At 37.5% G+C, this 27,997-nt stretch overlaps 1 protein-coding gene across 2 annotated transcripts in view; it reads right to left on the bottom strand.

Moving 5' to 3' along the window:
• The window catches only part of ST7 (suppression of tumorigenicity 7), a 152,965-nt gene that overhangs the window by 23,029 nt on the left and 101,939 nt on the right, over positions 1-27,997 (bottom strand). For both annotated transcript variants that reach the window (XM_071552455.1, XM_071552456.1), the window contains exons 8-11: positions 24,124-24,221; positions 12,091-12,205; positions 1,930-2,002; positions 309-411 (exon numbers count right to left, since the gene is read on the bottom strand). In XM_071552455.1, coding sequence (XP_071408556.1) covers positions 309-411; positions 1,930-2,002; positions 12,091-12,205; positions 24,124-24,221 — 389 coding nt within the window. The remainder of the gene's footprint in view (positions 1-308; positions 412-1,929; positions 2,003-12,090; positions 12,206-24,123; positions 24,222-27,997) is intronic.

The following is a 27,997-nucleotide window of genomic DNA, read 5'->3' as shown; positions in this document are numbered from 1 at the left end:
AAAATATGTTATTTTGAACTAGAAGATCTTTAATGGCTATTTTGCAAATAATAATCTGTATTTACATATGGTTCTGTCCTTCAGCATAGCATTTGGTGATGTCTACTACTACAATCCACTTCTGCTAAAATTTCAAGTTGCACAGTCCTGAATGTGAAACAGCAAATGAAAAAACTGTGCACACTATCAGCTTCTTTCCCTTCCCATGGTTTGCTCCCCTTTTCACAACATTATTTGCTAATCTAATACAAAAATCATGAGTTATGTGCTCAGCAGTGTTAGAGCTACAATGTTTTCTCAGTACTTACTTTTGGCACATGTGGATTAAATTCTACTGCTCTGTGAATAGCTTCTACTGCATTCATCTCTGCAGTACTCAGCCCTCGCCTCGAGGCAGCCTCTGGAGAAAATCTACAAAAACAAACAAACACATTAGGTCAGAAATGCTAGCAAGAAAGACAGAAGAGGAATCTAGAACGTGGGCCCATGTAACCAAACTGAGTCATTTCTCCAGACTTCCATAGCAAGTGGAAACTCTGAGTGATCTATTACATCAAGGCCAATGAAAATCCCAGCAGAAGTGGAAAGCACGTTTGCATCTAATCACGGCAGAAAGTCAGTTCAAACAGTCCCTTCTCTGTCACTAATCTAAATTTGCTCTAGGTACCTTGTTAAGGGGCATATTCAAGGCTGAAGTTGCAGAAAAAAGAAAAGGGAAAAAAACAGAAAAAAAACACCCAATGCCAAATTATTGTTGGAGGGTTTCTATTAAAAACAGGTTTGGGGACGTTTTAGGGAGGTTCCCAACCCAATGCCCCTATGTCAGGTTGGGATGGAAGCACGATGCAGCAGCAGTAGCAGGTGGTCTACTGGCTGCAGCACCATTGAGGGTAGCATGCCCCAACTGTGGGCAAATCATCTGCCCCAGTGAATAAAAAACCAGACCATGCAATCTCTTTCTCACCTCACACCCCACGGCTAACTCCAGAGCTGTACTTGGCAGGCAGACACCACAGGGAAAGCTGTGACAACCTTAGCCCTGCCCTCCCAAGCTGGAGTCGCTGTGTAGGGAGGAAAGATGTTGCAGTAGGTACTGGCGATCTACAGGACAAAAAGAATGAAAGAAAATTACTTAGATCTTGATGTGTACATACACTTTAAAAGCAAAAACTGTCAGGATGTCAGTCAAGAAAATGGCTTTCCACTCTACTTGCTTTCCAACTTTAGGGGGACATTCGACCCTCAAGTGCATAGACACAACTCTGCCTGGGATTTGTGTGAAGGCATCTGAGAGCAGAATCAGGATTTTTGAGCTCCATCTCACAAGGAGCTGAGCACCCTTTCAGAGCGGGCCAGTGCTCTCAAGTCCACAGGCATCAAATAGATGTGCTCAGCACCTTGGAAGGTTGAGACCCAAGAGAAAAACATAACAGATATTTGTGTCTCTAAAAATATGAATGTCATCTACCTCTCAGAATCCCTGACATAATAATGCTAAATCCATCTGCCGCTAAATAAGTAGATGAGCAGTCTTCTGACAGCTCTTGTAAAATGACATTGCTACCAGTGCATCCGCATTTATTTATTACTTTTTTATAATCAGGTTTATACAAAGTTAAAGAGGTTCAGCCACACAACCCTTTTTAATTACATCTTCATTATACTACCTAGGAAGCCAAGGCTTACCCAGACAGTATATGTAAAACTGAAAGAAGAACTGAATTTATTCTATTTCTCTTCTTCATCTTTAATATCTGAAGTGTAATGTTTGATCACTGCAAATTTTTCTTATACATAAAGTAATTCTATGAATTTACTGCAGGACTGAATTTTCCTGCTACTGAGCAGATTGTTAGGGTGTGGGCTCAGATAAGAGAAATCTTGAGTTAAACCAGGATTTTTGCTGGACAGTGGTTCTGAAGCACTTACTTGTCAGAGACAGCTCTGGCTTTGAGCAATGCAGCTGTGTAACATATCGTTGCTGATTTTGGTAAGCTTATATCTGTCGAAAAGAAAGAAAGAAAGAAAACCATACATCTGAAAACTCAATCCGCAGAAAGTAAAGTGTTTGACTGATACTTCAGATTAAGCATGACAGGTGAAAAATTACTATGGAAACTCAGAATATTTTCTGATCTTGGACTTACACTGCCATGTCACATGGACTTTTAAATTTCCACCTTATATACAGGCTTTAAAATGTATGTTAATGACCACTGGAACTGTTATTTAAACAGCAAGCGAGTTCACTGGAGAACTAATTCAAAGGCTGACATGACAGAGACATAATGAAAGAATTCACTACTCCATACATAAATGTATAGGTAACTTGCAAGACATGAATTTTTCCATAGTTCACAAAACATACAAGTAATAGCTGAGGGCTATTTTATTCAGTCTGCACGTTTTCATGCAGAAGCAGTCATATAATATGCATATGTGGCAGCTATACAAGTTAAGACAGCTATTCAAGTAATAATGGATTTGACTTGCAAGCAAACAACCAGCAGATTTATTGCTGTTAAAGATTAACAGTAAAATAAGGTGTTTAGCCTCTTAAAGAAATGTTGGACGAAAACATTCGCCAAACAGTCTCTGGCCATTTTATCCTGTTCCAGAGACACTCTGGGAGCCATAAACATGACTTAACCCATCAGTTAATTTATACCTGTTTTCTAACAGCAAATTGGCACAAAGTGTTCAAAACGTAGAGAGAAATGCTTCTTAACAGACTTAAGTAATACATTTGTTCCCACTGCTACAGAGAAGAATTGACTTCCACATTAGTAATCTCATGTGCAGGGGTGAGTTGGACTTCATGATCCTTGTGGGTCCCTTCCAATTTATTATATTCTGTGATTCAGTAATTTCCACGGCTGATTCATATTATATAGTGATTTAAATATTCTAGCATAAAAAATTTAAAGACTATAGCTAAATGAAAAAAAAAACAACAAAAAACAAACCCAACAAATCAAACCCACTAAAGGCTGGATTCTGCAAACACTTCTGCACACTGTGAGATTTTCCTACAGTAAATAGCAACTACAGCATAGTAAACACAAGGCACTTAAATAGGTCCATTGTAAAAGTGAGGAGCAGCTAATCTGACTGTTGTTCTAAGAAACTATCTATTCCTTGGGTTTTCCTTGGTTTTTCATTAAACTTCATTGGAAAGACAAAATTACCATGGTAACTTGGTAACTAGGATTAGGAGAAACTTGTGATTTACTGAACTCATGTGCCTTGCAAGACAGGGCTACAAAGGTAGTTAAAGAGGATAAGCAAGTCATATCTCAGCAGTCACCATCCTTCACTTATTAGTAACCAAGCAAACAAGCACAGTGTTCTGTTAGACAGAAAATATTGCCAGAATGACTGAGGCACTTAGAAAAGGCTACCTACTTATCTATTATCTTTTATCTTTTTATCTCTATTATCTTTTTATGCTCTTGCCCTTCAAGTATGAGATGTACAGATCTCGTTGGAGGCTCCCCTATAGTATATTCCAACTATTAATTTCACTGGAGTACGCAATTGTAGCAACTGAAGTAATTACAATCAACAGCATGCAAAGCAGGTTGGATGGCAGATATGTTAATTACTTCACTAATAGAAGATAGCTACAGATACAGACACGAGCATATCTTCAGTGACAGGAGCAGAAAATATTTATAAGCACATTCAATAACCCTCTGTATACCCGGTTTTCCTTAACATTAGAAGTTATTTTCAAGAAATGCCCTTTTCAGAACAGTGGTCTCTGTGTTTCACTATAAACCTTATTCATTAAATCATAAATGGAGTGAAAGGTAGAGGAATGGAAAAGAAAAAAAACACATGAGAAAACTAACAATGTGCTGACATTTACAAGGTTTTCAACTGGTCAACAGAATACTTTATCTTCCCCTTACCTGTAAGTGTTTCTCTGGGCCATCAAACCACCATTACCTCATGGGAAATATTTACCCCATATTTATTTACTAATATTTTGAAATATTAGTTCAAACCTAGTAACATTGGTTTGGGATCTGACCTTTAAAAGTTTACAAGAATGACACAAGAAGGATCTTCTACCTAGAAAGGTCTGCCTAGAAGATCCTGGAAATACATTTTCCCAAGGCAAAAGGCAAACTCTACATATAAAAAAAGGACCAAAAAGAGGATGCTTCCTCAGACTTCTAATAACACAGTGAAAGCACCATTTTACTCATCCATCTGTTTGAACTAAAAGGAGTTAGGAGGTCTGGAGCAATAGCTGATACAGCAGAGGAAAAGCAGTTATACTAATAAAAGCTGCTCACTGGATTTCATCAAAGCAAGCAGCAAAAAACCAGGAAAACACAGAATGACAGGAAGAAAATGTCAATTCAGCCATGAGGTAAAACAATGAGACCACTCTACTTCTAATGACGTGTATACAGCCTAGTTTATGCATCTAATCACTGATACTTGAATGGAGAATGTTCAATGGAACTTGCATGAACCAAGTTGTAAGGATTATTACAATTCTCGGCTAAGAGATCATGCAGTGAGAACTGAGCTTGATATACGGTTAAATGTATTAAAACAAAACATAGTATTACAAAAAATATCTTCTAGTAGGCAGTTAAGTGTTCCTAAGCTGAAAACATTTATGTACATAAGATTGCAAGATGATTCACAATGAACTGCTGGCATCTGTAAGGAAGGGAAATGTGGTGAGATGAGATAAGGCCCAGGTACACCACGAGTCATTTCTGTGGAAGAAATGGGATTTCTCAAGGAATATTTTGTTCAAATCTAATTACCCATGGTCAAGAACAACAACAATAAACAGAAGGACTGGATGGTTTTTGTATCAAATCAAACAAAATAAAGACTGAGAGAAGATAAAACTGTTCTCTACACATATCCACACAGAACACCATGAAAGTAGAAGGATTGCCTAGGTAAAGGAGAATGTTGGCAAAAGAATAAAGAGTTCAGAATTAAATGTAGGCTAGAGATTAAAAAAAGGTTTCTGTGAAGTGAATTTTTGAGGCAGATTTCCAGGTAGAATAATGGGGCAAACAAAAAGCTAATTCTAGGATAGAGCTTGCTCAGCTCATGGAAGGGACAGTATAATGCAGGGAATGCACCAGTGGTGGGCCTCACTCACGCAGGAGGCATCTTCCAGTACTGTGCTCCTAATGAGCAAGCAGCACTTGTTTGAGGATAATACCTACAGTCCCCCAGCAACGGAAGAAAAACATCAAATATTTGTGTTTATCACAGAATCATAGAATGGTTGGGGTTGGAAGTGACCTCTGGACTTCATGTAGTCCAACTCAGACAGCCCTCAGCAGGTCCCATACCTGCTTCCCTTCAGAAGTGTGTTGCTTTTTGTTTGCTCCATATTAGACCGTAAGTATTTGGTTCTGCTATATGCTGGTCTGATTACAATACTTCAAAAGCCTCATATAATTTAGACTTCATCTCCAAAACTGCACCCTCTTATTTTAGAAAAAGGCATAAAACAATTATGTCTGGTAAAAACTTGAACTTAGCAAAGGAATCATGTCTAAACCAGCCCTAGGAGGTATGTACTCTTTCAGGAACCAAAGGGGAGTTTTAATAAATGACTGTGTCCAGCTCTGTGAGCCATCTGGCAAAATATCTTCACACACACTGTTTCCCACCCTCCTGTGATTACTGGTGGAGCTCCTACAATGTGCTGAAAGATGACTGTTATTCTGCTGTCTAATCCACCAGGACATTTTTGTCTAATAAGAACTGATGTGTCAATATAAAACAAGCTCTGTTTCTTCCTTATTGCTTGTATCTTTAAACAGAATACAAAAGTCTAGACTTAATTTACAAGCATTTTCCTTCAATTAACTCCAGTCAGGTATGGGGAGGGTTGGGAAATTGAATTCTTACTGTTCATTTGATTCTTAAGCATTAGCTTGTGAGATTGAATTAATGGAAAATGCAATGGACATCCAGAATATGCCATGTATGATATAAACAGATCATGGGATCTTTTGTTCTTATAAACAGCAAGTTAACCAAGAAATTATTAATCTGGATATGGATTGATCAACATCCCCTACCAAAGTCATCAGAAGGCTCTAAAACATGAAGAGACAGGAATGTTGCAATTGTTTTGGTCACTAATAATTACAAAAATCTAAGTCACTGATAAGAAAATACTCCCTATTTTGAGTCCAAAGTGTATGTTATTCACAAGTCAACAATAAAGATTTCTGTGGGCTTAACTTTAAATGGGTGAATAACCTTATCAACATTAATAGGACATAAATATCTGTTGAAATTAGCTGTAGATTTGGGGCCATAATTTCCACAGTAAGATCCTTTCAGTCAAACTGCCTATTCTTCACATAGCACTGTAGAGAGACAACATTAAGCTGCTGGAATAATTCACATACTTTCAAATATGAAAGTTTATCAACTGGAAGAAGTTACGTGGAGAGGTAAACCAATGGTGGAATACAGGACACATATTGTGCTATGGCCTGGGGGTAAACCCCAGCTCTGATTTTCTGTCCCTCAGTCTGTCTGTAGGTTCTAGTGTTTAAGTGGTAAGCCAACACTTGCTCTGTCAGCACAGAACCTCCCCAGTTCTCTGCACCTGCAGGTTAGATTGTCAACTCTTACACAAGCAGTTGGAAAAATTGCTTATAAGAAAGATTGAAAGTGCTCTAGCAAATAAATACGTGCAGGCTGGATTGGTGATGACAGAAGACAGACACAATGATCTATAAACACACAAACATTAAGGAAGAAAGTGAATTAAGCTGATACAAATGTCTAAAAACAAGAATAATGGGATGGAAATCAATAAAGTATGAAGTGAACATTACGGGAAAAACACGGTCAGAAAGATCCAATATCCTGTAGTACCATCTCCCTTTAGAACAGTCATTTCATTTTTCCACAAAATGTGGCACAAAACATGCTGGAGGGAGCACAACTATGAACATGGTCCTTACAAAACAAACCAGTTCTGATTCTCTGTATTTCTGACATTCTTCCTCAGTGGTGGGAAACACCCAATCAAACACAAATGACACAGCCATAACATATGTTAAGGGCTGGATTTTGGTTCCCTGATAGAATGGGAAAAACTCTTCAGCGCAAACAGAAAGTCTTTATCTTGTCATGACCACAACTACAAGTTGCACTGTCCAATTTTGGAAAGATTTACAACTGCTGGTTGTAAACATTTCATATGCTGCTCTTCCTGAGATGCGTATCAGTGACCAAGCAGATGTCAGTCCCTTTAACTTGCTCATTTTAATCTTCTATATCCAAAATTATTCCTTCCTCTCTACAGACATTTAATACTGTCTAATTACTTTAGACTTCTTGTGCTTTTGCACTAATCGGAAAAACAAAAACCCCACATCATCATATGGCAAAAAAGAAGAGATCAGATGGTATGAACAGACACCGAACTGATGCAGAGACACAGCTGAAGTGACAAGCGATTTTCATATGGAGAAAAGAAACTAGTTCTTAGAAGCAGAAGCTGAAAAAGATGTGATATGAACAAACACAATTCAAAATCAAATATTCTCTTGATATTACTGTTACACAAACTGGAGGTGTCACATGATTTGCATCTCTTGGGGAAGGTAGACTGGACTTTGGTATGACCTTAACTAAAGGACTTTTTCTTAAGATCTCTCTTTCAAAGAAACAAAAGGATTATAAAACAGTGTGCATGAGGTAGTGGTTGTTTCAATACTGCCACGTGCTACATCTTTAACTCAGAAGAAAACCTCCTATTGCACTTAGAACACCTACCCAGATATCTCCACTAGATAAAACATATTCTCAAAAACATCAAACATAAATACGGGCAATTAATGAAACAGATGGAGATGTGAGATATATATATATATATATACACACATACAAACACACATATATATACACACACACATACACATATATATAGAGAGAAAGATATATAATACATATATCTATATGTGTGTATATATATATACACACACACAAACCCTCTGGAGACCATAGCTAATGCAATTGATGGCTGCATGCTATTGGTTTATCAATCTGCAAATCTATACCAAAGGATTCCCTTCTAGTTCAATATAAATAGAATTCACTCATTTCATAAGTCTGTAAGGACAAGAAACTGGGCAGAAGGTGACAGAGGTAGAAGAGTAGCCCTGAATAGGCTACATTTTAGAAAATTAATTTCACTATGCTGTTTGGATCTCACTAAGTTAAAAGTATTCCAAGAAAAAGAAGGCTGTTTCTGAAGTGTTTCTTCAAAGGCCTGCATTTTGATTTGACACTAACTTAAAGTGGGATTCTGCTAAGTAAGCTGTTAACAAATAAAAAAGTGTCATGGTATAGAGCAGAATGAGACATTTTGTATTTAAATCCTTCTTTCTTGTTGTGTATCCTTAGGTCTAAAAATACCTTCTCAAGTGAACTCTGCATTTGGGACTCTGTCTGCATGGTAAGACTTCCTCCTTCTCTGCAAAGGGGTACATGAAAGAACAATCTGTAGAAGGTGCTTTTCCTCCTGCACATCAGAAGACTTATAGTCTCACTGGAAAACACTGTTCTTTTAAAAAATGAAAGCAAGGACAGGCTTAGAGAGGAACCATTGCATCACTAAGACTAAATACACAGGCATGTACTCTTTCTAAACCTGACTTCCAATTGCCAGAAAGTTTTCACAGAGTACCCAGGTTACCAGAGAAAATCTATCAAAGCAATGACTGCCCAGGGAAGTTAATAAATGAGTTGCTCTAAGTGTCAGAACAAGCAGATCAGCTCTACTGGAAAACAATCTGTTTAAAAAGCAAGGAAAGCGGAGCAGAGAGACTTTATCTACTACAAATATCAGAATCTTATTCCATCAAGAACAGTCTCTTCAACAGCCATAACTATTTCTCCTGTAAATAACACGGATACGTGTTAAATCAGAGCCAAAAATATTTTCTGAATTCAACAGTATTTAGGTCATCCTCACTCCATTGACAGACACTGAACTCTGAAACCATAATGATGTAGCTCAGCAACAGTGCACGCTGTCCCACTAATGAGGCCCTTTTTCCATGAATAATGAGCATGGACATCAGCTCTGTTGCCAGGTACATAATATAAACATAATTTAACACATGGCTTTTGGTAAAGCAGTGCATCTGCTTGCAGGGGCTGAGGTTTCACATAAAGTGATCCAACTTTTTAGCCCAGGGTGGGGGCAAACTGCTCAAGGAAATAATTTGTTCATATGTTATCAAAATACAATAAATCAGGTTTGGTCTTAGTAAAAAAAAGGCAATGGAGTGGGACCAACAGAAACTGCAGATAGGAAAGTATAAATGAGTTCAGTGTTTTATATTCCAATAAATCTTACAACACATGAAGCTGATGAGTTCTCAAATGAGCTGAGACTCCCTGAGACAGGCCATCTGAGACTCATGAACTGTAAGGGTTATACTGGTTAAGCCTGTGTTTGCTGATTCTTTGTGCATACCTAGTGCATACACACACCGTACTCAAAGCATGAGCTGAAACTGCATGTGTTCAAACATCCAAAGTAAGAGCTTTATTTTGAAAAGTTTCACTGTTTTGACACTGTCAGATGCTTTTGAGAAAATGAAACACAAGTTTTATAAACTTCCATGACATAAACTGCCACCAAGGTGTTATGTAAAACTAGGGATAAGTGCTTTAGTATGCCAAAGCAGACCTTGCACTGGAGTTTAGTCCTGAGATTTGGGAAGGCATGGCTTAATTCCTTGTTCTTTCACAGTTCTGCTACCTCTCAGGACTACTGCTTCATAACTACATTGAAGACTAGAAAGTGACAAGATCCTGTGGTGCCTGGGGCATAAAAATTGGCATTTCTATTTATTTGCTTCTTTACATGCCAAAACAGACTACAAGGATCTATCCCTGTGTCACAAGAATTACTAAAATACAAGGAGCTGTGAGAAAGACTCTGATGTTACCACTTTAACCGCCAATTTCTTCAACCAGACTAAGTACAACCAAGACCTCTCCCAGAGTCATTGCTGTTACTGAATGTTAATGCTCAAGGGCCTGGGTGACATTTTGATCTCTGCTTATAATGATTTGACTCTGGAAAGAGTTGTAAACATTGCAGACTGGACTGGTAGCAGTGATTATCACTAACATTACTTGTAATCAGCTGTTTATTTCTCTTTTGTTAAATAATCTCACCTCTGCCACAGTCTGGTGCAGGAGTCTGAAATCTGGCGGGATGATCATGTTAGTAATCAAGCCAGTGGCCTACTACGAGCCTCATTAAAATTTATCTTAATTTCCTAAGTTATAAGATGTTAGAAGAAAGCAGTTAGCACATAATCAGTGAAAGCTTTTGCATTTTTTTGGTTATACTCTCCAAAGATCCTTTGCACATCAAGTACACGTCTTGGTACTCCAATAAACTTATGTGTCATCCCCATGCTGGGTGATGTTCCATGTGATGAGACGGGTCCAAGTACAGAAGCTGACAGTGAGAATCTCTGTCTGTGTAACCTCTTACTGTTCTGCTTTTTGGCACCCAGGCAATGCAACAGAGGACAAATGCATGAATCAAATGCATGACAAATGAAGAGGAGGCAGAAGTCAAAGAGAAAAGGGTGGATAGAAAAGACATTAAAACAGGAGGAGATGTATCTTGACCATCACTGCCCTGAAGAGAAGATTGGGAGAGGTAGTTAGGAGAGGCAGAAGAATGGCTCTGTGAATAAGCAGTACTGGCTAAACAAGGAGCCTTGGGTAAGAACTAGGAGCATTACAAAGCTGAAAATGACCATGCAAAAGAGAAGTAGAAGCAAATTCAGTAACCAAGTGGGACAGAAGACCAGCCAATTCCTTCTAAGGATCAAGAGTGTCCAAAGCACTGTGGATATAGGACTCAGAGTCCATATTTGCAGGCATTTATACAACAGTACCTCAAATAATGTCCATCTATCTTTTCAAAAACTTTGTGTGTTACAAGTCTTGAAATCTCTGCTCAAAGAACACCAGACCTAGTACGAGTTAGCAACAAGAACATTTTAAAGGCTACAAGACAAACACAGAGTTAAGAATTATCAAAATTAAGGCTACATAGGGTTCATATAAGTCAGCTATTTGATTCATGCAGGTTATGATCTCATTTTCAGTTGTATGATTACATAATTTTCCTTTCATAAACTCCCTTGCCATAACCCAGTGCACAGAGTGAGACTTTTCTGAGGATGAATGAGGACTAGTCTAATAACACAACAGGAAACTGACAGCTGCAGAATCCCTCATTCACTTGTAGCAGAACTTGGAATGTGGCTACTGAACAAGCAGGGACTGCAGGAAGAGAAGGAAGAGTGGTACTGTGCAGGCTGATGAACACTGCTCAAGAGAATGTATTGTGTTCCTGTTTCTGTCACAAAGTTTCTAGTAATACATGGAAAACTCATTTAATTTAATCTAAACACTTCTCATTCTGTGTCTCTCAGACCCTGATGTCTTGAATTGAATTTCAAATGGCTAGAGCTGCAGCGGCTGTGATTTGAACATAAAAAGAGATATAATGCTGTATGAACCAATGTTTACTGAAAAATACAAAAATTTAATACAAAAGGTTTATTTAGCCTTTTGAGCTTTGCAAGTTTTCTCCATAAGATACGAAGTTTGCTACTCAGTAGATTGCTATGAAGCTAAATCAATTAAAGTCTATAAAGCACTTGTATGCTACTAAGTCAACATTCATAGTGAAGTCCATAAGGGAACTGACAATCCTTTTGTGAGACAAGGTTTGACGAGCATGCAATAACAAGTCTGTAGAACCTAAACAGTCATTCTTTAAACATTATCAGAAAGCAAAGAAAGCACTGAAGAGCTGCTAGTGAGTTCCATTACCCTGTACAATGAATTAAGCATTGGTTGGCAGAAAAATGCAGTGTTTAATCTTTGGATTAAGGACTGTGTAAGGGCATGTATGAAGCTTGTGTCCATCAACTTAATTACAGCATTTTCTAAATTTTAAAGAGTTTGACTTGGAAATACTTCTTCAGTATGTACCATATAGAGAAAATACAAATATATATTTGAACTTACCATCATACTTTGCTAAGACTGCCTGGACATCTGCATATGCTTGCAGTTCCAACAAAGCCTCTAGCAGGTTTTCATGGATGTTGAACATGCTGAGCAGAGGAAACTCCTTCATCAACTAAAATCAATTAGATATGAAAGGGTTAGATTATTTATGTGAAAATTGCTCAAAATGCATTGAAATAGCCAACACCAAGTTAAAACCTCTCAGTTCCCCTTGCTCTTAGTTCTTTAACAGAGTTCACTATTATTTCAGAGATTCCTGAGCTCTTAATGGGTACTAAAGACATGCTTGCATAGGATGTAATTAGTCAAATCCAATAACACAGCTATCTGTGTACATAACTCTCCTTCAAACAATAGGCTTCTTCAAAGTGAAAAAGAGTTATTGTTCTGGAAAAGAATCTTCAACACTGTAGCTCCAGTATACCACTAGAAAGCAATCTAGCACCTCACTGGTGTATTAGTGGGAAAAGCAGAAAATACATTGAAAAAAATCACAATAACATCAAATGAGAGAAGCTACATTATCAAGTCTGTGATACTAGGATTTGTCATTGTAAATACTTTAGAATACAGTTCCAATTGTGGCCAATATATTAAAAAAAAAGAAAAAAGAAATAAAAAACAGCAACAATAGGAAAGGTAAAGTTAATACAACTCTACCACTATAAATAAGGATTCTGCCTTGTATGACAAGCTGAATGAAATGAAATGTATAGTTAAAATAATTTAATACTTTCACAGGTAAATGCCTTTATTTTATGAACTAAGCCATTGAGAAATACCAGGTATTTGTTTTCAGAGACCCTCAGTTTCAATATCTGCATAGATTCAAATGACTGAAGGTGGTATTTTATTGCACGACTTTTTTTCAAGTCATGCTTATAAGAAGCATTGAATAAACAATTTTTTTTTGTCAGAATGATTCTCTAAAGAACTAAAGTGTTAAAAGAATCTTGCTCCTTTTGTCCTCTTTATGCATGTCTAACTGCCTCAGCACAAAAAGGTCCCAGCCAGTGTAGAACTGGGATAGTTAATATTACCACTGTTCTTTAGGAACTTGCAGGGAAGCACTACCATTTACAATCTCTCTCATATGGTTTATGAGGGCAGAAACACTGTAACAAACCAAATAAAGAAAATGATTCAAGGTCAGCCTTGCTGTATTTGAAAATAATAAACTGGATCTGAAAATTCTGTCACTTACTAAATCTACCTCTCAAGACATAAATAGATGAAAAGCAGCAAATCTCAATCTCAAAAACATAAACAAAGTAAACAAGGATTGAAACATGAGGGGAGGAGATTCACCAAGAAATTCAGAAAATGAGAAACAGGTAATGCAGTAGACTTGCTTCACTCTGTTAAGGAAGGGACCTTAACAGGTAAAGAGAGAAGCAAAGCACAGAGAATTTCTTCCTTGTGAAATGGTCTGGCAAAAGCTACTATAAGAACTATTCCGAGCTTAAAAGACTCTAAATTTGTCTGTCTGGATAGTGCTGACTTTGCTGTAGTTTGAGGATTATTAAAATATAAAAGGCAAGGATGGCAGTGTTTTGTTTAACTGATTATACAAATTTCTGGTGAGAATCAGGATCACTGAGATAGTAGCTAAAAGAGGCATGGAACTTTTCATCTTAATGACATGGAGAATGCCATAAAGCTTCTAGTTCTAAAGGTAGGAGCTGAACCTACGAAAAAGAACACAAACAAAACTGTAGTTTGCAGGCTTTTCTCCTCCAGTAAAATAAAAACAAAACAAAACAAAACCACAAAAAAGGGCCTTGATGCTCATCTAGGTTAAGTGGAAGGATTTGAGAATAAAATAAAAAAATAAAAAGTTTAAGTTATTGCTCATGAAGAAAAATAAGCACAGGTAAAAGTTCATGTAGTTGGATTCCTCAGTTAAAGACAGAGTCTACTTCACAGAGTCTACTTGTCTTCATTCTTGTCCTGACTCACTATTGGATTTTTAAGAGAGGAAGCTACTATTTGACAGGAAAGAGTATGACAAAATCTGGCTCTACATAAATATGATTTAAACTTTAGAATGACCATCTTGCAAAGAAACCCCTCTAAGGGATTATGAAAGCTTACCCCTGCTCTTTGCGAATGAATAACGGCTGGCAGAATAACATTCCCTCCATCAGTGAAGAAAAGGGAAAAGCTGCAGCTTGTTATAGACATACTGTGGCCAGTAAAGGCTCTTACTCTGGTTCTCCATCTTTTACTGACATCACTCACTGATTATTTATTTTTTTCTATTTTAATTAGGTTCTGTCAGAGTGATAAACCCTGTCTCAGACAGCAGCAGAATAAAGGTCACTGTCTGGACTGCCAGGCTTCCAAACTGACAAATGTTAATAAAGGTTTCATGTGGGAAAGTTCAAATATTAAGAAGTCCAAACCAGTAATAATGAACTCAGCTGATATTGTAGCCTCAAAAATAAAACACGTCCAAGTGGCCACTCAGCTATTCAAACACTGACTGTGCATAAATGAGAGCACATTTGCTATTAAAAAGAAAAAAAAAAGAAGGCATGAACTCATTTCTCTGTCACTTCTGGATGTGAAGTATATAGTTTTCACTGCAAGTAATTTCCAGTCAGAGTAAAAATTTAGTTTTTGAGAAACTTGCCAGAAAGTAAAGCCACTTGGATGGAAGAGTATTAAGACAGGCTGTCCTTCAGGCTTCATAATGAAAGCAAACACAGGGGAATTAAAAACTGCCCTGCAGGCCTGCTGAATGGTCAGGGCAGCCATGTACTGCGCCATGCTGAGGGGCAACCCTGAGCAGACTGGGAGCTCGCTCCCCTCCTCTCCCCTGCAGATGAGAGGGACCCGGCTCATACTCCACACAGAGACAGAGATGGGCATATTATCCCAAAACACAGGATGAAAAAACACCCTTGAGTTCCCCAGACCAATACAGTACTGAGAGCTTTAATCTGGCTTTCAGTTTAAGAGGCACAGACAACCCTTTGTACCAAAAGCTTTATATTCTGTGAAGTTACAGACTAATATTTGCCAAACTGTTTGGCTTATCAATTTTAATTATCTTTATGTCTTTACTGTAACCTGACAAATGCTTCCATTTGAGTGGCAAGCACTGCACTTGAAGAAAAGACAAAGGCCCTGTTACCATCTTTCTCTACACCTTTAGGACCTCAAGGGAGCAGCCACTGAATGCAGTACTCAAGATTTCGCACCAGAACCACATTAAATAAATTTTAAATAAATACTAATTAGGATGAAAAATGCCATTGTAAAATTACAGTTAGTTGGTTTCTTAGCTGGAATTGAAGAAAAGTGCTCCACTGAGCTAAGTTCATTTTCCTACCATGTGAAAACAGACACCACATGGCTATGAAAGTATTCCCTCCTTACAACATAAGGATATTCAAACAGCTATTGAACATCTCATACCAAATTTAGGTTCACAAGGCAGAATTTTACTTCAAACTTGTGTTGGTCAAAATACTTTCTAGTGATGAAATTCAGACCTGGGGCTGGGTTAGTACATATTTTGTTCTAATTGCTCTACATGTTTTGGGGAAAATAGATACAGGTGTAGAAAGTGAAACTGCTTTTCTTTGAAAGATTCCATAGGTATAGTGCAATTATACAGAAATAGTAGCTTTTGCAGATAACTATTAAGTTTTAATTTTTTAGATAAATAATATTTTGGGAGTAAAAGTTTGCACAAAAGTTCTGGGAATAAGTCTGGATATCTTAGCACTACTTCTGGGAGCTTCCTATTCTCAGACTCCCCTCAGTTCACATTGCAAGGTGTAGGTTGAAAAATTTTGTGTGGATATGAAAATATGACCACAAAAAATGTTTTACAGTACAAGGAAATCCACATCTGATTTATAGGATAAGAAACAAATTTTATCTCTAGGGACAGTTTAATGAAGAAGATTCCCTTGCCTGAAAATTTTCCGTCACCAGTATTTCCACACTAAAATCTAATTTTTTTAACATTTTCAAGTAATGTAGCTTTAACTGTTGAATCTATTATTCTCCCTGTTATGACATTAACATCATGCATCAATTAGCAAAAAAATATTATTTGTGTAGAAAACTCCTTAAACCTACAGCTTAAGCCTACAACTAGACCCCAGAACAGGGGAATACACAGGTGGATAAACGAATTATCTTACATATAACCTGCTGTTGACACATCTATTCTCCATTTTCATTATGGCTGTATGCATGGTCACATATTTTCCAGGCAATGCATGCAACCGTTCACTGCTGTTTGTACTCATATCTTCTCAAGAAACAAACAAACAAAAATATTTCCGATCAATGTATTCAACCAACTGCATTCATTAAAAGGAAAAATTAATTAATCTTAAAATGATAAAACAACAAGCAAATAAGGAAATTCAATGCAAACAGTAAAACTGTTACAACCTTAATTGCTAGAGTGCATGTTCCTGCAGTGGGTATCTGAAAGGGCAAAATCTGTTCACTGCTACTGAAGAATCAAACACACAGTATGGGTAATCACTGTCGTTTTCACGAGTGCTTTGCATAAACTGCTTTCTGGTATATGACCTGTAATCTGCAAGAACTGTTAACTGAAAAGACAAAACTCCAAGCCATTTCTGAGCAGCAAAACAGAAACCTCCGCTTCTGTGGGCTTCCTTGTCTACAGCTGAGCTTCCAGATGTCTAAGCTCTGACTGAAGTTCACTCTGGGCTTGAGGCACTTGCAACATCACTCCATATTTGCCCTTTGATGTCTAATAAGATCCACTAGTTCTTAAGTTCTTCTCCTGGCCAGCTCACCTGGCGAGGACAGAAGGGAAGAAACATTGTCAGCAGCCTAAAACTAGCACACAAAAAGGCCATGTTAACAATGTCAGATGCTAAACATTAGTCTAACTCCTGGTCCTAAAAGCGCAACTCATTCAAGCACAGTCTCGTGAGTGGGATCCATGTGATGTAAACAGACACTCATAGCTCTCAGAGTTGGAAAACGATCTGAAATACACTGGACCTACCTGAATTAAAGTTCTGCTTAATTATAGTAAGATTTTGTCAATTAATTGATTTCTTTAAGTGCTGCATCCCCTTTGGCAAGCAATCACTCTTTTGTTTGGAAGCAGCTCCACGGTTACTCTTTCACAGCTAAGAGAGGACAGAAGCTAAGAAGCCATATCTGTCAGATCCTGTTGTTTTGAAGCTTGGAAATGATTAGCAGTAGGAGCTCCATATTTTATTCATATGTGGAATTCAGGAAATTTAACATCTTCAGAGTGTCAGAAAGGAGATTCAGATTACACCCAGTTTACACTAACAGTAGGAGGGCATCTGTTTATGATTTGCCAACATTTCGTTTTAAATTTTAATTTAGACCTAGTGCTCCATAATATTCAAATATAACACCTCTTCAGTGTAGGATTGACAACGAGACAGTGAAGTGAAAAGTATCTTACTACATATGCAAACTGTAAGGAAACATGTTTAGAACATGCAGCCTTTACATTCCCTCTTAATTGGAGGATTAAAGTCTTTAGAGTATGAGGTGAGTTCTTTAGGGAATATAATTATGAAAATGCTGTTGTTTGGATTATGTTGTAAAAATGTATGTATTCCAGGAATAAAGAGAATTTTAAAGGCAGATGTGGCATGAAACCAGAAGAGTGCAAGTTGTTTCAGATCTACATTTACTACCAAACAATCCCATTATATAAAACTAATAAATTATAATGTTTGTTACATCAAATATTGGTAACATTATAAAGCATGAAAATAAAGTCATTACTCATAGTCCTGTTCAATTTGCATCATAGAATCATATAATGGTTTGGGATGGAAAGGACCTTAAAGATCCAACCCCACTGCTGTGGGCAGGGATGCCTTCTACTAGAATCAACCTGTTCATGAAAATTCATACTTAATACATCTAAATCACTCTAAAAGTAAAAGTGGCTACTAAGATGTGGCAAAAGCAGTAGACAGAAGCAGAATTAATCCTTCCAAGATGATCCCAAAGTACTTTTTGCAGAAACTGACATATTTTTAGAAGTGGATGTTTAAATGAAATTAAAGTGAGGAAATTATCTAGCAGCTCAAAATTGAGCTAAAAGGTTCCAGAGAAATGGAAGACCATAATTAAAGGACAATACAAAGCCTCTGAACAGGGAGTGATGCAACATGGTGGACAAAAAGGAGTTCAAGTTAGCAGGCTCTTACCAAGGCTATGTGACTAGCTTAATAGAATCACTATGCCGTAAACCAGTAATTTATATAAGAAACATTATTAGCGATTTAGGTAGTAGGAGTAGTAGTTTGTGCAGAATCACAGTCATGACTAAAAGTGAGGGGTCTGAGACATATGCAGATAGAAGGAAGGGATAAACACCACTAGGGGAATCACAGAAGTCTCCATTTTGCTTAAGAGCCCCCTAAAATGAGTGATGTTCCAATCCGCCCTTCCCACTTACCATACCACGTGAGTCTGTGAGAAAACAAACATTTGAATACACAGACATATGAAAATATTAAAATCAGCATTTATCACTTGCTATTATTATTGCAGTGCTTGTGTGCCAAAACAAGAATTAACCAAAGATACTGCTCTGTGCTGGAGATGGGCAAATGTCACCACTCATAAGAATAACAATATTCTAAAATCTATGATAATGCTTGGTCTTGTTTAAGAAGTACTTTCTCTTCAAATTTTAATAAATGGTACTTTAAACAACTGCTACAAATGTTAGTAAAGCTAGAATCCCACTCAAGGCAGAGCAGCCTGCCTAACCTGACCTGTGTAACACAAGCCAAAGAATCTGAATCACTAATCCTTGCCTCAAGCACACAAGAATTTGGGAAACAAGACAGTAGCTATCTATGCAAGTTGCTGCAGAAGTCTTGTTAAGTTGCTAGGGATCACGAGATCTTTATTAGCAATTAGTAATCTCTTTGTTTCACAGCTTGATAATTCAAAGTGCAGAGCAGTCCTGGCTATGCATTTGCATTAAGAGGAAATCAGCAATGTACACAAGAATACGTAATTCAATAGAATATCCAACATAAATCCTTATTCAAAGTCCACCAAAAGAGGTTGCCAAGAAAGTATACTAAATTTGCAGAACCATCATACCAGCAAAAATCACTAATACCACTGTCCATAAAAAGATAAAACCCCAATTTACCTATATTATTAAAATGGACTTAGTGTAGTCGAGTACCCTTTCAAAGCCTTCAAGTGACATAACCTCTTAAACTATTTTAAATGGGCAGCCTGACCATTTAAAGACCTTATCATGCAGCCCACTGATAAGCATGCAGCAATCTAACAATATAAGCTGCTTATGTCTCTTCTGTGGCATTTAGAGACTGCAGGTGGGCACCAAGATGAACACATACATCCAACTGAAATATCCTCAGCAAGGTTCTCAGAGATAAATAGACTTCTGGGTCCTCCATCGTGAGTAATTTCTCTGCAGACATGACTGATCTTAGAAATAAAATGTATTTTTCTGACCCTTAAAAATGTTTTTGTTTCTGTCCTTCTCCAGGAAAGACCTGGAGAGTCTCTTCTCTCCCTAAACCTCATTAATTTATAAACAAAGCTGCAAAGCATAGAGCAAGTTGCAATTTCACTGTGTCTCAGAAATACATACTTATTAAGACTATGAAGCAATCCTCAAGGGAATGCAGGACCATGGGTTAGGAGATAAATACACTCTAGAATGAGTTTCTTTCATCTTCTCTCTGAAAGAGGAAGCAATTAACAGCTTCCATTTGCTTTGTCCACTAGCATGCTTTCTGCCTGCCACCCTTCTCTTTCATACACATCTATCATCCTTCAATTAAAGCTTGTTCCATAGGCCAAACGTTCTCCAGAACAATCCCAAGAAGATCCATATAACTTGACAATTCACTTTCTTGCATTTTCACCTGGATGTTCTAGTGACCCAGTTAAGGGAAATAATAACTGTGTCGGTCTGCTCCTGAGTTCAGTGCTGCATTCACTGATCCAGTCACCCACCAAGAACAGAGAGAAGTGCATACCCTCCACACCCTCTCTGTTTTCCATAAATGAAAAACACAAAACACAAACTCAGCACATTTCTGTTTTCTTCCATTGTAATGGTGAAGGAATCTGAAAATAACAGACAGAAAGCAGCTGGCACAAAAGGCTACCCTTGTTCATCATCACAGAGCTATCCAGCTTGCAACACTGTCCACAAGGAAGACTCAACATGCAGGGATACTAAAGATTCCCTACAGCCACCATTATAGCCTTTTGCCTCTGCACATACAAAATTTTCCAACATCATTTAGAACAAACTAGTTTAAATCCTCTTAACATAATCAGGACAACAAATAAAGCAACCAGCACTGTAGACTTTCTCCTCAGACACAGTAAAAGCAATCTAGTTCCCTCACAGACCATATCATACTCTGCATAAACAAGAATAAAACTGGAATAACTCTGTTGACTACACTGGAGTTATTCCAACAACACACTAATCAGAATGAGATCACAAGTTAACTCAATATATACAAATAGTGACAGCTGCTGGTTTCTATAGCAAAACATAGTAAATAATTATCACCAGAAATACAAGCAGGAGTAACACCTATGTATGATTTCTTTACATATTTCCATGGAAACTACATGTTCATGATGATGGTTAAGCTTCATGAACGAAGATTTGGGAAGGGCTCTCCCCTTGTGGGTGTGCCCTTTGAGCCTGCGCAGTGGGTTTTTTAGGTGAGGCACAGCATGCGTGGAACTGGCCCCACCCTTTAACTCCTAAGGTTCATCTGCCACAGCCGAGCGAGCCTGGACAGTGACAGTGACAGTGAAGTCCTCAGGACTAGAACCTACAGCCCCATGTATTGTCAGGAGGTCTCCCATCCAAGTATTAACCGAGGTTGACCCTGCTGAGCTTCCCAGATCTGACGGGATTGGGTGTCAGGGTGGCACTTAATTCTTATTAATTCAACTCAACTAAAAGAATTGCATCCAAGCAGCAAAGCCAGCAAAAGACACTATCTCAAAATCAATCACAGAAACAATAGAAATTATTACCCAATTTTTTTAAATTAAAACACCCTTGATTTTAAAGGGGTTTTTTTATGTTTAAAAAATCTCCGGTTTTAACTACCTTCAATATAACATTAAAGAATATGATTTTCGTATCAGCAGTGTATATAAACATAAAATCAAAATCTTCAGTCACTAACAACTCATTTTTGTTCCACTAAGGTGTTTTAAGCAGGATCTCAGTCTTTTCTTACATAAAATTCAAGTAAGACAATCTAATCCATCAGTAATGTCCTCAAGATGGCCTCATATATGAAATGAATTAAACACTCTCAAATATTTTGTTTTTTTAAAGTGGCAAAGACTGACTACATCCCAATCATATTTCCCAGATGGCGTCATGAACCTCTTAACACTTCATTTCCATCATGTTCCATGTCTTGAGAAACCTGTTTTCAATCTTTCAAACACAAACAGGGCCTCCGCCCTCTGTCCCCTGATGCTAGCTAGATTCAGCAGTGCCCAGCCAACATATTCTTCATATTATTTTTAGGATGAATAAATTCACCTCCTCCCTAATCAATCACATTGAAACCTTCAATGACAGATTCATGTTCTTCAAAGCTCTTCATAAGTGTATTATTTATGTCTTCTATGAAGAAATGGAGGTTATGCCTTCATCAGAAATAAGTAGCTCCAAGCCAGTCTAAGAAAAGCATCTGCAAATCTGACTTGACCCTACTCTTTTTCCCAGTGTACTGGAGCTGTGACTTAAGAGATACTGCTGCTTTTCTACTTCATCTAGAGACTTGCTAATTCTCAGATCTGCTTGCTTAAACCAAAGAAGTCTAGCAGAATCTAAATTCAGTTCTGAGTATTTGGCTCAGTGTTTGTATGGAAAAACACAGAATGCATTGATTTCAGTTGAAGCTCTAGAAGCTGAAATCCTATCTTTGTATCTTGTTTGTCTCGCATCCAGTCCTTTCATTTTAGCAAAACATTCCTGTTGAGGAGTGTTTTCTGTCCTTTAAGTGTCTAATGAAAGATGAATTTGGGTCTCCATGTTATTGTTGGCTTTTCAGATCCACATTGTACTTAACTTCCAAAATTTTCCATTTTGCTTACGAATTTCAGACAATTTTCTCTCTAGTGACAGAATAAGCCATTCATTATATCAAAGCTCTCTGGTTCTCAATTTGCATAAGAAAACTAGGACTACATGTACCACCCCAGTCCCCGAATCAAACATTCTGCATCCACAGCTATCCATACGTATTGACACCAGCAGCAGAAAGCTTCACAGAGAATTGTTCCACACAGCCCTATCTACAAAATCACAGAACATGTTCAGCAGCCTATTGTAAGTTCCAGAAGTTTCCATAACTACGATGTGTGACATCTGAATATGAAATTCAAAATTTTGTCTTTCTTGTATATTAATGCCAGAACGTAGAATTCCAATGTTTGTCCCCAAAACATTTCAGTATTTGTCCCAGATTGCCTGTGTAACAAAATTAATGAGGAATCAGTGAAGCTAGCTGGACTGAAAACAATGTTTTTGAAATCAACATTCTCTCAGCTGAACAGAAGACTGCAAAACCAGGTCTTTCTTCCTTGTCCCTCTTTCTCACTCTCCTACCTATTCAATGGCTGTTTTTTTGACTCAGTCTCAGAGTCTAGTGATTCTGAGGATTGAGAGCTGTGTGCTTGAAAAACCCCAATGAGAGTCAGGAAACAAAGAGTCACCATCTGGTAGATTATTTAGATAAGAACCTGCACTATTATGATGAACTCTGCTCAGTGTTTTCAAAAAATACTTTTAAGTGCTCCAGTTCCAGGAGAAGATGCTGGTACTGGATTCCAAGCTGGCAGACACGCTGATCCTACTGCCATTGATATGAGTGGCACAGCTTCAGAGAAAGCCACTTGCTTTTTTACATTAAAATTCCCACTGACTTGCAAGAAGATTTTCCCTTTTCACTAGGCAGGGGTTGGACCATTCACCTGAGCTACCTAAAGCACACTTTGTAGGTGCTTCATTCTGGTCTGGGATTTCATTTTGTGTTATTTAAAATTTAACTCATTCAACCTAACTTCTGGAACTCTGCATGCATCTTGCTGGATCCTCATCTCTACCTGACTTTGTGGGAGCTGAAATATGAAGCATAAGAAACACAGGAAACTGGTAAACAGTTTTACCATCATCTGCCAAGAACTCTAGGGCTCCATTCCTCCTTCTGTCACAGACTTGCTACTTTGGGTGATATAAGTCACCTTCTCCAAGGATTGTGTTCTCAATCTGCATCCAGTGGATGTCACTCAAAGAAATGCTGGGCATTCACAGCTACCTCTAAACATGAGCAATTAACATATCTGGAACATATACAGTACCTACTGTGGACAGCTGCCTCTCCTGCCATCTCCAAAATAGCTACTGTTTAGTGTTTCAAATTTGTAGCTTTGTAGCTTACTGACTTATGACTACCACTGGTAGCTCCCCTGCCTATAAAAACCGGATACAGTCAGCCCCCATCTCAGTGGGAGTTCAGTTCCTTAGATTAATTATTTGGGTATGACTTTTCAGAGATAGGTTTTGCATGAATAAATAACACTGTCCTCATGTCTGAAAAGGGTGATGCAAACAATGCATACAGCCAAACTGCAGCTTTGCAAGGAGAGAACAGAATACTTAAGATGTACATATTAAATTAGCAGCACTCACCACATGCTTCAGAAAAACATGTTACTAACTTCATAATCAAAATTAAATACTGCACTCCATTGCACATGTACCAGGATAGGAAATTCAGTTTGTATGGTTAACTGTTCATCCGGTATTTCATGCTGCTTTCATATCCTTGTAAATGATCTCTTAAGTTAATCTTTATGTACATTACAAATACAAAACAACTATCAGCAGTGCTGAATGCAGCAGAAATGGCTACTAACTTGTAAGAAAATGTGTAGCATTTCTACACTATTATTTTCTAAATATCACATGTGAAAGAAATCCAAACTCACATCTCTCATCATTTTCACTGCTTCCCTGGTCCTTCCCAGCTTCCTTGCACACATTGCCAGTCTCCTTTTAATATATACTAACACATTGGTGTCCCTTCCTGTATAAGAGGAAAAAGAAATAGGATTAAGATAAAATAGATAAAACAAGGCTTTATTTAGTATTCCAACACATAAGACAGTTTTTTTGACATTTTTTTCTTATTCACTACCATAAAGGCTTTCATGAGAATTTTAATAAAAAACTACCAAATCCTGATGATTTAGATGTGGCATAACAGCACTGAAATTAGTGGAATTAATTCAGATACACAGTGAGATAAATAAGAACTCCTGGGTTGGCCTTAGATCTGTCAAATATAAGCAGATCTGAAGGTACAGAAAACATTATAGGGTACATCAAGTACTCAAGTGAGGCAAGGAGCACCTCTGTGAAGATAACACTAGCACAAAACTCTGTGGTCACACTGACCAATTTACACGCATTTGTTATGACAAGGGCATCCATGAAAATGCACGTTATATCCTGCCTTTTTTGTAAGATATGATGTATATGCTTGTTAATAAGAAGAAGTAGCAAAGCAAATCCTTGTCCTGAAACAGTCTTTTTCTTAACGATTTGTTATGGGTTTAGCCAGGTCTAAATTTAGGGTTTACTTTTCAGAGTAGACCTTCGATTATCAACTGACTCGAGCTGGGTCAGGCCAGCTGACACTGACTCCTACTGGCCAATGGTATCCATACCATATTCCAACATCATCTCAAATATAAATACAGTTGAGTAGGAGGAGTTCTCTCAGTTCATGATGGCTGTGGTGCTAGGTGGATGTGCTCTGTGCTGCTTTGCTGATCAGGCCCAGCACCACCTCACCACTATGTTATCTACAGGAAAGTAAAATGTTTATTTTTAATTTTCACTGCTTGGGTTTGTCCTATGGGAGATTGAGTTCTTTTGAGTGGTTTTGTAGCTAGAATGGCGGGATTTGTGTTCAGAAGAGTTCAGTTTTCTGTTGTGTGGGGAGGTGAAGGAATTTTTTGTTATATCTAACTTGTGTAGGTGTGTGTTATATTGTAGTTTTCTTTTATTTTTCTCTTTTCTGTAAAAATATATAAACCAGTTTTAAGTTTTAGAATATTTTTCCTCCCTTTTCATGGCATAGGGAGAGAGGTTTTGACTCTGTATTGGGCAGTTGGCACTTTGCCAGCTCAACTGAATACCTGATTAGAAGAAAAGAGGTATATGCTGAACTCTCTGTTTACAGCCTTTACTTGTAACCTAATTTTTATCTTCAAATTCCTCACACCACTAACTACAGACAGCAAATTAACATGTTTCAGATACAACAATCCTGTGTGCTGGAAGATGCCCTAACAGCAAAGATGACAGAAACTGAGCATCAGCAATAACTATTCTCTTCAAAATTCACTTTCTCATTCCCTTCCCTATAATTCAAATGCAAACTCTTAAAATGCTTCTGGACAAACAGGAAATGAGATGCCAGCTAATCATCTACAAAATTACCATATCTTGAAAATGAAGACACCTTCTACAAATCATCTTTGTGTACAGCATGAGGTCTGTAAAGATTTTATCCTACTCCTAACATTTTCAAGCCTTTCATAATAAGAACAACATGTGTGCTGAAAACATTCCAAGTACCTACAAATTGTTTTAAAGCTGTAACTAAAATTTTCAGATAGATTAAGCAGGTCGAAAGGTCTGACTTTGGAGGAAAAAAATAAATAAGGGAGGGAAGAATTTCTTTAGCTGTATTTTGTATTACCTAATTCCTTATCTCTAATTCCTTATCTTATGTATTGATTCCTATATATTTAATACACAACTTATTAGTTGCATCTGTTTCAACATGCTTATGTAGTGTACATGAGGTATACATTTCAGGTTAAGCTTCTTTTCAGGCTTTTCAGAAGGAATGGTCAAAAGGCATTTACTTACTATGAAATCAAGATAATTGTTCAGGTGAAAATTCTCTGAGGTGACTAATGATTTAGAGTGCCTAACATGAACAACCCTAAAAGAAGATTGCCTATGCTTTCTATAAACTAGCACCTTCTGAAAGTGGCCAAGTTGAGTACTCAAAGTCATTATTTACGCTTATAATTTATGGTCTAGCATAAAATATTATATGAAGGAGATGGAACACATGAATAAACAGAAACACAGAGCAATGTGCTGTTGTTCAAGAAATTACAGTGTGTTTCACCTGCAAAAGATGAAATGCTCACTTTTCACCCCAAAGTCAACCTCAAAGACCAGAAATGGAATCATGAAGTTCTCAGAACCATGGAACACATCTGTCCACAGTCCTTTCTCTCCACCTCTGTAAACCATGCAGAAGTTCAGCGTATAATCAAGAGAGAATGCTATGTGAAGCCTCTTTGTCCAGGGTACCATCTGAGCCTGGAACTCTGTTTTCTGTGGGTGCATGCTGACATTTTCAAGGTGAGAGTGGGTAGTATAGAGAAGTGGGATGATCCAAACCCTCCTAAAGCCACACTTGAAGACACAGTCAGAGCTGGCAGTCACTTTTCAGCCCCCCTGCTCTGTGACAATGCACTTAATTTTACGTTTTGCTTTGTTACTTCCTCAGCTGCAATACTGAATGTTTACTGAAGGTCATTTGACCCTGACATTAGCCATCTAGCACACACAGGTTACAGAAATACCATACTTGTACCTGCCTGCAAAAATTTAACCAGGTTAACCCGAACAAAAGCATCGTTACAATGTTTACACATTATTTATTGTGTACTTTTTTCTGAATTGCTGTCATTTTCTCCACTCAGGTTGGACTGAGTGCACAGCTTAAGGTTTCCAGAGAACCATAAGCCTGCTAGAGCCTAAAAATTGCTTCAAGGGCTCAGCTGCTCTGTATTTTTACTTTCATCAAAAGTAAAAAAATAATCCTAAATATCATTTTACAACCAACAAATGTTTAAAATACTACCCTGAAGCTTTATAAAACCTCAGGTTTTCAGGTATAGACTTGCATACACTTTTGAAACCAGGGATCACAGACAATTTTACTATGTAAAATTTTTATCAGCAATCTTCAAATTATATGAGATAGCCAGAGGCTGTGAATTCAGGTCCTGAGAAACCTGAAGATGCCCAAAGTAAGTTAAGTGCTTGTATTTATGTGATTCATTGGTGTTATTTTTGTCTAAGGTAGCCATTCTAGTCTAGAAGTAATCTAGACTGTTTGCTTTATTATCTCTTTGATCATCTACTGTCAGTGAATCCTCATGTATTTTCTTAGATTTAAGGAGTATCTAATAAATACCACAGCAGCTAAATCTTCTTATTCAAAAATTTAAAAATGCAATAAAAATGTAGACTTTCAATGAGAACACTGTATTAGTTGTTAATTTCTATGTTTCTGTGACCTTTCTTAATATATGCAACCAACTTTTCAAATGTCACACTGGTTAATTAGTCTCATTAACTTTTACACAGAACAATGCATTGCACCCATTTACCCTGAGAGTTGATGGAAAAATGCTGGCAAAGCATCAGTGCACTCCTGTTTCCATCATTCTTTACTGCCTTTTCACAACATGAGCCCTTGTTTTCAAAATGACTTAAAGCCCTTCAGTGCAACTTCCTTAAACAGTGTCCAGCATTTTCTGAATATCAGATCTCTTTTCGCTCTAATATCTTTTCTGTTAAGTTCATGCTACATTATTTTCTGTCCTGACAAAGAAAAGGCGTATCTGTAATCTGAGTACTGATATCTCAGCAACAGAATCAGGTGAAAACACTGAAACAGAATAGTCTGACTCTAGGGCCATATTCCAGCCAACACCAAATACTGAGGGCACGGTTCTTAGAGGTAAAAGAACAAAAAAAATACCC

The sequence above is a fragment of the Pithys albifrons genome, chromosome 3 (genome assembly GCF_047495875.1).
Source record: "Pithys albifrons albifrons isolate INPA30051 chromosome 3, PitAlb_v1, whole genome shotgun sequence".
Classification (NCBI taxonomy): Eukaryota; Metazoa; Chordata; class Aves; order Passeriformes; family Thamnophilidae; genus Pithys; species Pithys albifrons.
Note: the sequence above shows the minus strand (reverse complement) of the source record. Positions and strands in the feature narration are given on the sequence as shown.